This window comes from Nannobrachium achirus (assembly GCF_963921795.1).
Source record: "Nannobrachium achirus genome assembly, chromosome: 24".
NCBI classification, from domain to species: Eukaryota; Metazoa; Chordata; class Actinopteri; order Myctophiformes; family Myctophidae; genus Nannobrachium; species Nannobrachium achirus.
The window spans coordinates 39,292,084-39,304,236 of NC_137831.1; the positions used below are offsets into that span (position 1 = coordinate 39,292,084).

Below are 12,153 nucleotides of genomic sequence, written 5' to 3' on the forward strand. Positions count from 1 at the left end.
GTCTTACTGGTATTATGCAATGATGTAAAAAAAAAACAAAAAAACGTGCAGATCTTTCCAACCAGTCTACTTTGTATGTGTGTGTGTGTGTGTGTCTGTGTGTGTGTGTGTGTGTGTGTGTGTGTGTGTGTGTGTGTGTGTGTGTGTGTGTGTGTGTGTGTGTGTGTGTGTGTGTGTGTGTGTGTGTGTGTGTGTGTGTGTGTGTGTGTGTGTGTGTGTGTGTGTGTGTGCGTGCGTGTCACCCAGACTGGGAGGCGCGCATCGACAGCCACGGGCGCATCTTCTACGTGGACCACGTGAACAGGACCACCACGTGGCAGAGACCCACCGGACCCCCGGCCCCGCAGACCCTGCAGCGGTCCGACTCCATCCAGCAGATGGAGCAGCTGAACCGCAGGTCAGAGGCCCAGCACTCACTCACACACACACACACACACCCTGACTGTATGTCGTCGTTGTCGGGTGGAAACCTTGTATGTTCCTAAAACCCGTTTGTTTTGTATTCATCTTTTAAAAAATCACACTTGTGTGAACTGAGCGGTGGAGGCTGTGCGTGTGTGTGTGTGTGTGTGTGCGTGCGTGTGTGTGTGTGTGTGTGTGTGTGTGTGTGTGAGTGTGAGTGTGCCTGGTCTGAACAACAGCGCCCCTCCCTTAACATGTGTGGTCAGAAAAGGTATTGCAGGCTACATACAGACAGACACGGACGGACAGACGGAGACCCACACACACGGCCACGTATAGGAGACGGTGTGACCACCGCTCAAAAATGATTTAAAATGGTGAAAAAAGCCGATCTACGTGTGCTTGTAGATCTGCTATGTTCACTAGTCTTGTGCGACAGTCTTGTTTAGTTTAGTTTAGTTTACTTGATCAACTCACAGTAGCAAGCATACATTTATACAAGTCATACCGTTGTTCCCTATTGAGATTGGCACATTTCAAGCAAGCTGCCCAGATCACACATGTCACGTGTCTTCTCATTTTTTCACTCCAAAAAAAAAAACGCCTGCAATGTAGTGCATTTGAAACTACATTGCAGTGCACATCATGGGGTGATCACTGCTTGCCTCCTGGGAATTGTTTAATTTTTATTTTTTGTTTATTTTCTGTTTCTTTCGTTGCTGAGTGAGGTCAGCAGACAAAGTGACTTGAGTGAGATGAAAAAAACAAACCTGGGTGAAATATGCCAATCTCAACAGGAAACAACGGTACATCCACAAAAGCATAATCACTGTTTGAGGTGATCCAAAGGAATAGGCTGAAGCTATAAAGCTATAAAGCCTATCCTACATATTCATGGTTTAAGATACAGTAATATGTTACAAGCCCAATATACATCAGCATAATAACAAATCAAAGAGTGCCTGTCCTACATATTCATGGTTTAGGATGCAATAATATGTTAAAGGAGTGTACACGTTCACCATATAAAGACAAGAAAATGCAAAGAAAGGAAAATGTGTGTGAAAACCCATAGACATCAACAATAGCAAATCAAAGAATGCATATCCTACATATTCATGTTTTAAGATACAGAAGAGTATACAAGTTCACCTTATAAGTATTATGAAGCAGGGCTTTACTTTACAGAAGAAAAAAGAAAGTACAAATTTGGACTACCAAATTGGATATGCATTTCTTTCCCCGTAGACCACCATCTGAAAATATGTTGTACCAGTGAGTGCAAGGACCCTCATACTGTAAGAGAACATTAAAAAACTATCTAAATCTTTTTTTCCCCCAAATGTTTCTGAGCTGATAGATATGAAATGGGGTTGAAGTGGTTACACCGTTGCTCATTTTGCCGGGAGCCACCTGGAATTCCCTCAAGGACCTCTGGGGATCCCCTGGCCCCTCTTGGAGAACCACTTGTATACCAAGGTTCCCCAATTAGTTTTCCCCAAGGGCCGAATTATGTCTAGGGTACCAAGCCGAGGGCCACAACATTGCAGGGGGCGACGGTGGCGTTCCCACTACTCCAGCGACAGTTCAGATACCATCGTTGTCGGCCTGTCGGGTGAAAATCTTGCATGTCCAAAACCGTTTGTTTTGCATTCATCATTTTAAAAATGATTTAAACTAGTGAAAACAGCCGATCTACAAGCACACAACGCCTCGCACCGCGAGGCGTTGTGTGCTTGTAGATCTGCTGTTTTCACTACTTTTGTGAGACGGCCTTGAATGATGAAGCAGGGCTTTACTTCGCGAAAGAACGTACAAATTTGGAGATACGAGGTTTCCACCCGACAACAAAGATATACTAGTGTTTTTGCTGCTCTTATACCACCATTATTACTGGGTTGGTGGGGGCCTGACAGTAGCCCCCCGCGGGCCGCAAATGGCCCGCGGGCCGCCTATTGGGGAACCCTGGTGTATGCAGTAAAGTCCTGTGATCATTGGACACGTTGGGCAAAAAATTGCATTGAGTTTTGAAGCTCAATTAAGGTTTTTATGGGTGTTGCTGTTGACATGCTGGAAAAAGGGTTGCCGCCCTTTGGGGAGGTGAAGGACAAGAATTCCCATTTTGTCCATCATTTATCATTGTCAAAACCAGGAATATCATAGGTACAGTAGAAAGAACAATGTTTTTTTTTATTTTATTGTCTAAATAAGAGAAATCATCATGCATCACTGCATGAAAGTAGACCTTCCTATTGTCAGTATCACTTTTCTGTTACCTTTATTCACAAAGTTATTCTCTTTTGAGAATGAGACTTGGTTAGACAGAGTAAATATGCGTTGTTGTAAGTGATAATAACCCCCCATATCTCCCCACACCAGATATCAGAGTATCCGAAGGACCATAACCAATGACAGCAGGCCAGAGGAGCAGCCAGCCAATGAGATTCCGGCGGACGAGACTGACATGCAACCATCTATCCCAGGTATAGGCCTTATTGTCCCACCGCTGCAATGCATTGTGGTCTTTGTTGTTTAAAGGCCATGTACACAGCAAGTAGAAAACAAATGTAGTTTATTTATTTGAAGGGCTGTGGGGTCATTCCACTAAAGACAGGGAAATAATTATTATAGCCAGAAGATGGCGATGCCCACTAGGACATAGCCTGGCACACTGCCCACAAGACAGCGGTGTACTCTAGGGTATCAAAACACTGGTATAAGTCAAGTCACGTGACAGTCTTCTGTCATGTGATTTGCAGCAGATTCTGAAACTCACTTTCACGTGTCATCATTCAGGTGAGGTTTTCAGTGCCTACAAGAACAACTGCTCTGAGCAGGAGATGCCCAAATAAGGCATTTCCTGTGTACATGGCCTTACATTTATGCACTCTACATGAATTAAATACTGTAGCACGTTCTGAGATGGCTTACGAGATGATTAAACGTGTGTGTGTGTGTGTGTGTGTGTGTGTGTGCGCGCGTGTGTGTGTGCGCGTGTGTGTGTGTGCGCGTGTGTGTGTGTGCGCGTGTGTAGAGTTGCGCAGGGACAGCACTGTGGCTCAGTCCAGCTCCAGGACACGTCTGACTCTGCTCCTGCAGTCTCCCAGCGCCAAGTTCCTCACCAGCCCTGATTTCTTCACTGTGTTGCATTCCAACCCTGTACGTACCCACCTTTCTGTATGTCTGTCTGTCTGTCTGTCTGTCCCTGGGGGGGGGGGGGGGGGGGGTTTCAAACTTTTTTGACTCAGTAGGGCTGTCACGATATGACATTTTACATGACGATTAATTGTCACTCAAATAATTGTCGATTAACGATTTAATTGTGTTTTTCGTTGATAATTACATTTCTGTTTGGCTTTTAGGCTTTGAAGTTGTACATGGTAGATATTACACATAACCTAAATATACAAAGAAATTACTGACATATTTGACAACTTACTACTTAAAAAATAACTTTGATAGTGGAAATAGACGATCTACAAGCTCACAACGCGTCGCGATGCTTGTAGCTTGTAGATCTGCTATTTCCACTATTTCTGTCATTTTTCAACATTCACGATTATGACGATTATGACAAAATAATTGCGATAATGTCAAATAATCACGATTAGACGATTATGTAATAATTGTGACAGCCCTAAGGGCACCCCTGTAAATAACCTTTTCATCCACGGCACCCCTGAATTACAATCTTACATCATATCAAGCGACGTAAATATGCACATCTTTCCACCTGAGGTACGGTAGGCTATGTCGCAGAGAAATATCTGTTTCCATCAGAACTGACTGAAAATAACTTTATACTTTACGTTTAACCACTCGAACCCCAGCATCCCTGTTCTGGGGGGAAAGTTCACCAAAAATAGCCGATCTACAAGCTCACAACGCGTCACAACGTGACGCAATTGATGCAATTGAGAGCAATTGAAATTGAAAGCAGCATTACGGGAGATGTTTTCACTGTACACACCCGCGCGACCCCTCATCAGCTTACAGTCATCAGACAAGGTAAAAGAACGAGCGTCGTATTGGCAACGCGCCGCCGTCAAAATTGGGGCGAACGGGAACGTCCGAAGCAGTAAAAGAGTTAAAATGTTAAATTGTGTGTTAAATTGTGCTGTTCAAATGTGTCCTCTCCTCTCCTTGCAGAGTGCCTACCGTATGTTCACCGCCAACACATGTCTGAAGCACATGATCAGTAAAGTGCGCCGCGACGCTCACCACTTCGAGCGCTACCAGCACAACCGAGACCTCGTCAGCTTCCTCAACATGTTCGCCAACAAACAGCTGGAGCTGCCGCGCGGCTGGGAGATGAAGCACGACCACATGGGCAAGGTTGGACAACATCTCTCTGTGTGTGCAGGGGTGTTGCACCAAATTCTGGGTCCTGGGTACAAGGATTCGCTTCAATTATTTTGTGCTTTAAGAGTGTCCGTTAAAATGCTTACCTAAATTGTATTTGTGTGTGTGTACGTCGTCCCGTCTCCTCGCAGCCATTCTTCGTGGACCACAACTGCCGCGCCACCACCTTCATCGACCCCCGGCTCCCCGTGCAGAGCACGCGTCCCGCCATCCTCCTGGCCCACCGGCAGCACCTGACCCGCCAGCGCAGCCACAGCGCCGGCGAGGTCAGCCCACGACGACTGGTGAGGAACACACGCACAGCACGTACTCACAAACCCAGGCATAGACACTAGGGCTGCCAATATTCCTCAGAAATGAAATTCGAATATTGGTCTTAGAAATTGGCCCGAATATCGAATATATTCGAATATTAATATTATTATTTTTTTATAAAAAAAAACAACAAAAAAAAAAAACATTTTTTCTTTTTTTTTTTTTCTTTTTTTTACAGGGACAATAGTAGTATAATATAATAGTATAATAGCCCTGGGTTTCTTAAATCCTGTGTTGAGTCACACAAGGAGAAAATGCACTTAAGTTAAAGTTTAAACAAAAGTTAAGAACCAACCAGTCTGCTTGAAAACAGCAGCCAATTTACAGTGTAGAGACATAATTGCCTTCCTTTGATGCATTAAGTGGCCATCAACTACTAAATGGCATCAGCTGAGCTGGACACACACACACCTTCCCTCTGCAGTGCTCTGAAAGTGACTGGAGTCTGTCTCATTTCTCTCCAAAAGTCCTTAATTTGGCCTTGAATATGATTGAAAATGAAGGATTACTGTGATTATGGTAAGCTTACATTTCATATCCCACTCACCATTCCCGAAACTTTCACTAGCCCACCTCAAAAAAGAAAAAAGAAAAAGGAAAATAAATAAACAATAATAATTCGAATATACATTTTCATATTCGAATTTTCATATTTTTTCCATATTCGACGAATATATGAAATTCGAATATTAATTTGGCAGCCTTAACTCATTGAGTGCCAATCCCGAACTAGTTCGGCTTTATTATCGTATCGCAGAGTGCCGATCCCGAACTAGTTCGGCTTTAAAAAAAATATATATATATATATTTTTTGGGAAAAAAAAAATTTGAATTTTTTTTTTGGACCCCATCAAATCTGGTGAACATGATTTCAATCGCGATTTTGCATGTTCCACCCCCATACAACCCCATCTAACATACAGGGCAGCCATTTTTGTTTACATAACATGTAAAACATAATGGCTATTATCTCAAGAATGCCTGAACGGATTTCCAATCGGATTTTTTTGTTTGAAAGCTGTGAACAAACTGCACAAATCCACTCCAATGCAATCCAGGATTGCATTGGATTTTTTAGAGCTCATTCTTCTCTGTTTTTTTCCCATGCATGAGGTGTGCAAGGTTTAATCGTGGCTAAATTGCAGAAAATAGATCTTCTAAAATGCTTGGTAGCCAATAGCTAACTTCAAGCTAACTTCATCCTCTTCCTGTACATGCACAAAGGAAAGTGTTCAGGCATGTCATGGCTGCAGGGCTTGTGCATATACCAGCACTGTCTAAGTAGAATTCTCTGGTCATTGGGGCCCTCTAGTGGTGAAAAAGGGGGCACTCAAAGAGTTAATAGACACAGTATAGTACCTCGCCTAAAGGGTAACTGGTCCGATATATATCGGACCAGTTACTCAAATATGGAGATCCATGTATATGGATAACTTTCCGGAAGTGCTGTGTTTCCATTCTGCTTATTACCCGGCTTGTTTGAATGCTTGATTCTGATTGGTCAATCGCTGAAATCAGAGGTCTGATATTCCCCGATAACAGACCGCTCCGCTCTATAACAGACCGCTGCCTAATCAAAGACTCAGAGCACCTGCTGCAGTCAAGCTGCACTGCATGAAACTTGTGCTGTAGCATGTAACATGTCAGCCATGTAAACCGACACACAGGGACATTTACAACTAAACGTTGCTCTCAAGAATGTTTTTAAAAATACTTTAAGCGAGAAATAGACAACGTAGTATCAGAAAATGGATTCTATCTAATCAGCACTTCCTTGTTTTCCAAGGCGACCGTGTCGCGCTAGGGGGACGCCCAGCGCAACACTTGTGGAACACTTCCAGCCGTCTGTAAACAAGGAAATACTTTGTTTTGTTTTTAGTTTTGAGTCAAATGATTAATTTTATTTAGTAGCCGGGTAATAAGCGGGATAATGAATGGCTCCTTGGTGAATGACGATATATAACATCCCTTCGGCCTGATAACTCCCCTCGGCTGGCACCTCGGGGAGTTATCAGGCCGTCGGTCTGTTATATATCGTCATTCACCGCGGAGACATTCATTATCCCTTACATATAACATCCTCTCTCCCTCTCTCCCCCCAGGTGGGTGAGGAGGCTCGTCACGCCGGGCCCCCTGTCCTCCCGCGGCCCTCCAGCACCTTCAACTCCGCCTCCAGGGGGCAGTACCAAGACATCATGCCAGTGGGTACGTCAGTACACCAGTGTTAACTTTGATTAGGTTTAGTCATGGTCTTTTGAATAAAATGTAGTTTTAGTCATATTCTTTTGTCATCTGAAAAGTTTTCGTCAAGTTTTAGCCGTCAAGTCTTGATGGGATCGAAATGACAGATTTTACCTTTGGGTGCATGCTGAAAATAGCCGATCTACAAGCTCACAACGCGTTGCCACACAAAGCGTTATGAGCTTGTAGATCTGCTATTTTCAGCATGCATGAAATTTAAAAGTTTGAGAAACACTGCCTTACTGATTTCGGGAGAGTGTTTTCTGCTGGTGATTCAGTCAGAGTGTATCAAAGGGTGCGTTCGTAAATGCGCACCGGGTGTGGTTAGGGTTAGGGGTTATGGTTAGGTTTAGGCATAGTTTTACTGAGGTTAAGGTTAGGGTTAGGGTTAGGCATAGTTTTACTGAGGTTAGGATTAGGGTTAGGTTCAGGCACTCACTACACTGAGCACACACCCGGTGCTGATTTCGGTGCAATGGCCTTTCTTATTAGATTGAATTGTTCCTCTAGTAACCTTTTAGGTGTGGTTTTTTCCTGTGGACACTCATAGGGCTGTCACAATTATGACATTTTACTTGATGATTAATTGTCACTCAAATAATTGCGATTAACGATCTTGACAATTACATTTCTGTTTGGCTTTTAGGCTTTGAAGTTGCATATGGTAGATATGACACATAACCTAAATATACAAAGAAATTACTGACATATTTGACAACTTTATACTTAAAAAAAGAACATTCGCGATGCGACGCGCTGTGAGCTTGTAGATCGACGGCTATTTCCACAATTATTTACTTAAAAAAAAACATTTTTTCAACACGGAAACGATAATGACGATTATGAAAAATAATGGCGATTATGTCAAATATTTGCGATTAGACGATGATTATGTAATAATTGTGACAGCCCTAGACACCCATGAAAGACGCTGACTGTCACATCCTCTTCTAGCGTACAACGAGAAGATCGTGGCGTTCCTTCGTCAGCCCAACATCTATGAGATCTTGCAGGAGAGACAGCCGGACTTCAGCCGGAATTACTCACTCAGGTTGACAAACACATGCATGCATGTGCACGCACGCACGCACGCACGCACGCACGCACGCACGCACGCACGCACGCACGCACGCACGCACACACGCACACACGCACACACACACACACACACACACTCTATATAAATTTACATCACTTGTGGGAACATTACATAGACTTCCATTCATTTTTATGCAAGTCCTGTTGCCTTACCCTAACCCTAAACGTTGTGGGGACCTACTATTTTGTCCCCACACTGTCAGAGGTCCTCTGCAGGTGACTGTGTGAACATGCGTTTAGTCCCCATAAGTATAGCTAGACGAACTCACACACACACACACACACACACACACACACACACACACACACACACACACACACACACACACACACACAGACTTACACTCTAAACTTTACTCTTGCTTGAGCTTATACAGTAAATGTCCCTTTCCTTTCTGGGGACCAGAAAAAGTTAAAAATAATAATACATTCCTTCTGGTATTTTTAAATAAATAATAAGGCACAGCCTTACCCAGATGCGCTGCGGCGTCAAGCCTTCCTCAGCGTGGAAGCCAGAAAAGGTTCCTCACTTTTTTGCCCCCATTTTCTTTTCTTTTCTTTTCTTTTCTTTTCTTTTCGATCTACTATCCTTGTGTGGAGACTTTGGCCCGCGCAACACGCACACACTAATTTGTCGTATTTGTTTCGATGCCTTCTAAATGATGTGCTAAGACTTGTGGCATACTGTACATAGTAACGGGTTCTTGCATTGCCATGACAACAGGGAGAAGGTGCAGCTGATCCGTACGGACGGAGCGTCGGGATTGGCCAGATTGTCGGGTGACGCCGACCTCGTCATGCTGCTCAGGTGAAGCTTTCTTATGTTTGTTAGTTAGTTAGTTAGTTAATTGTCCACAGTGTGGAAATGTGTCTTTTGTCTCATATACATTTAGACAACATTAAAAAGACAGATAAAACAGCAACAAACACTTACACACAAACCATCTTAAGGCAACAAGAAGGACAACAGTGGCATATAAGGTGAAAAAACAGGCAGATCAACGAGACATGACATCATTCAATGCCTTAATGGCATTTGGAATGAATGAAACATTAACACAATTACTGCCTTTTAATCTGAAGTTTGCTTGGTGCCGCGCCGTTTCCTCCGTAGGCCGCCGCTATTATTTTGAAGGGCCGGAAGGGTGTTGTTGTTGTGTTTTTGGATTATCACTTGACGGCAACGATTACGTCATCTAGTCACATGACAGTGTGGGTCCAGAAGAGAAACATGTCTGCGCCCAGCCGAGTGAATTTTGTACAGGAATCAGCCCACTCTTTGGCTCAAAATGTCTCTTTTTGAATAAATGAAGTCTCTTTATGGGCCTCTCAATGGATTTACTATGGCGGACCTTCACTTCGCGTGCATGCACAACGTGCGTTGTAAACAAATCGCGGACATTACCGATGCGGGCGGGAGCGGAGCGGTGTACTGTAAGTAATTATACTTTTACAGTAAATACAGTAAGATTGACAGTCCTCACCGTCAACGGCACCATGGTTTTAACCCTTTCAATGACGGTGAGGATTGTCAACGGCAGCAGAACAGTTAACATTGTGATGTTTGAAAGACGGTCAAAAGACGGTCTAAACTCTGGCAAGTGAGTCTTCTTCTGTGACATGACGTCTATAATCTCCCAAAGCCCCATAGTCAACAGCGCCCCCGGGAGGCACATGAATCAATCGGACTGCAGTGTGAATCCGCCCTCAAAGGAGTAGTTCACCCACCATAATTACTCATTTTCTATCATTTACTCACCCCATGAAGCCTTGAATTCATGGAGATGTTTGTGTGGTTGCCCCTGCAACATGAATGCATGGCTTCATAAGGTGTGTAACTGATAGAGAACCAGTAAGACCCCTAAGGGCGACAAGCAACCTCGCCCTAAAGGGTGAAGTCGTGCAGGACGGAATTCATTTGCAAGTGTCATTCGAGTTGCGGTTGGTTGTGTAAGGTGGACAAAATGGTTTCCCAAATATGGATATGACTGACGTCTTGACATCATAGATGTTTTATGTTATGGGGCTGTTAAGTCTGACATCATTTTGTAAGCAGAGGAGAACTTTTGGGGCCAAAAGGCCCCAGCGCCCGTGAATCTTTTTACTATTTTTACTATTTACAATGTTTTCTTCTCTTTGTTGTTGAAAGGAAAGTGGTAGAATTATTCAAACTACTGCAGTCGTTATTTTTGTCTCGGATCTGTTGAAATAGCGAGGGACAGATATTGATAATAAATCTGCTTGGAGATCTGACTACAAAATGATGTCACGGCTTAAAAGCCCCATAGACCACATGGGACTCACACAATATGTCCATATATGGGCATTCCAAGTAAGCTATGGGCTTATTAATATTGATGGCATCAGGGATCTCCACATTACAAAAAAAATATGTGTTTGTTTTAGATTTAGAAGGCATTTGTAGAATCAGCCTCATGTCTTACCCATTCATTACGGTTACACATTATTGTGTATCATTATTTTATGCTTTAACTATTGAAAAATTGCAGATATACTAGCTCACAGCGTCCTTCAAGATACTCAGTCTGACTACGGGATTGTTGAGAAAGGTGTCCCCCAAGGCTCCACCTTGGGTCCACTCCTTTTTTCCATTTTTATTAATGATTTACCGGACACCTGCCTACACAGCAAAATCCAACTATATGCCGACGACACTGTAATCTACTATTCTAGCTCTAATTTATTACAAATTCAATCATCATTACAGTCTGACTTTAACAGAGTTCAAAGATGGCTCCTTAACAACAAACTTCTGTTGAATATGGGGAAGTCTTGCAGTATGGTGTTTGGCTCAAGAAATAGTCAAGCAAGCTCTCTGGGTGTTAGCATTAATTTCTCAAATGGCTCCTATCTTGAGAAAGTAGACTCATTTAAATATCTTGGACTTTGGCTTGATCCAGAACTCACCTTCAAACCACACATCGACTATATTATCAAGAAAACGTATGGTTGCCTGAGCTCACTCTACCGTTCAATTAATTGCTTTTCATTTGAAGTTAGAAAAAGGATTATCTCTCAAGTTTTACTCCCCATCATTGACTATGCTGATGTTGTGAAGGCATTTGAAGGCATTTGTAGAATCAGCCTCATGTCTTACCCATTCATTACGGTTACACATTATTGTGTATCATTATTTTATGCTTTAACTATTGAAAAATTGCAGATATACTAGCTCGGTGCCGCGCTGCAAGCTTGTAGATCTGCTATTTTTGAAAAATTGTGAAAATTAGAATTTTGACCCGATTCTATAAGTGTCTTTTGAATCCTTCTAAGGTTTTTTGAAAAACCTATGTTTCTATGTCAGCAATCTGGCTGGCCATCGTCAAAGAAAAGGTCCTTGACCTTTTCACTTTACTGGAGCTCAGTTAGTCTGTTCTTGAGAGATTACTATGTCAGTGGTTCTCAAACCATTTCATGTGAAGGACCCCCAAACTGATATTTATTTGGCCACGGACCCCCATCTCAAAATATCTAGTTCCAGGGACCACCCAGAAGCAAAATTTGAGTAACACCAAAAAAAAGATTTGCACACATTTTTCACAACCTTTTCAAAAATAGCAGATCTACAAGCTCGCAGCGCGGCACTCGGTGCCGCGCTGTGAGCTTGTATATCTGCTATTTTTCACTTGTTAAAGCATTCAATAATTCTAGGCCTAAATGGGTTAACATCTGTTTGTGTGTGTGTGTGTGTGTGTGTGTGTGTGTGTGTGTGTG

The 12,153-nt window shown here is 43.0% G+C and overlaps 1 protein-coding gene across 1 annotated transcript in view; it reads left to right on the forward strand.

Moving 5' to 3' along the window:
- The window catches only part of LOC308280057 (E3 ubiquitin-protein ligase HECW2-like), an 84,461-nt gene that overhangs the window by 44,357 nt on the left and 27,951 nt on the right, over positions 1-12,153 (forward strand). The window contains exons 13-20 of the mRNA XM_080720315.1: positions 247-397; positions 2,782-2,885; positions 3,437-3,561; positions 4,552-4,737; positions 4,896-5,048; positions 7,182-7,284; positions 8,275-8,371; positions 9,143-9,226. Coding sequence (XP_080576441.1) covers positions 247-397; positions 2,782-2,885; positions 3,437-3,561; positions 4,552-4,737; positions 4,896-5,048; positions 7,182-7,284; positions 8,275-8,371; positions 9,143-9,226 — 1,003 coding nt within the window. The remainder of the gene's footprint in view (positions 1-246; positions 398-2,781; positions 2,886-3,436; positions 3,562-4,551; positions 4,738-4,895; positions 5,049-7,181; positions 7,285-8,274; positions 8,372-9,142; positions 9,227-12,153) is intronic.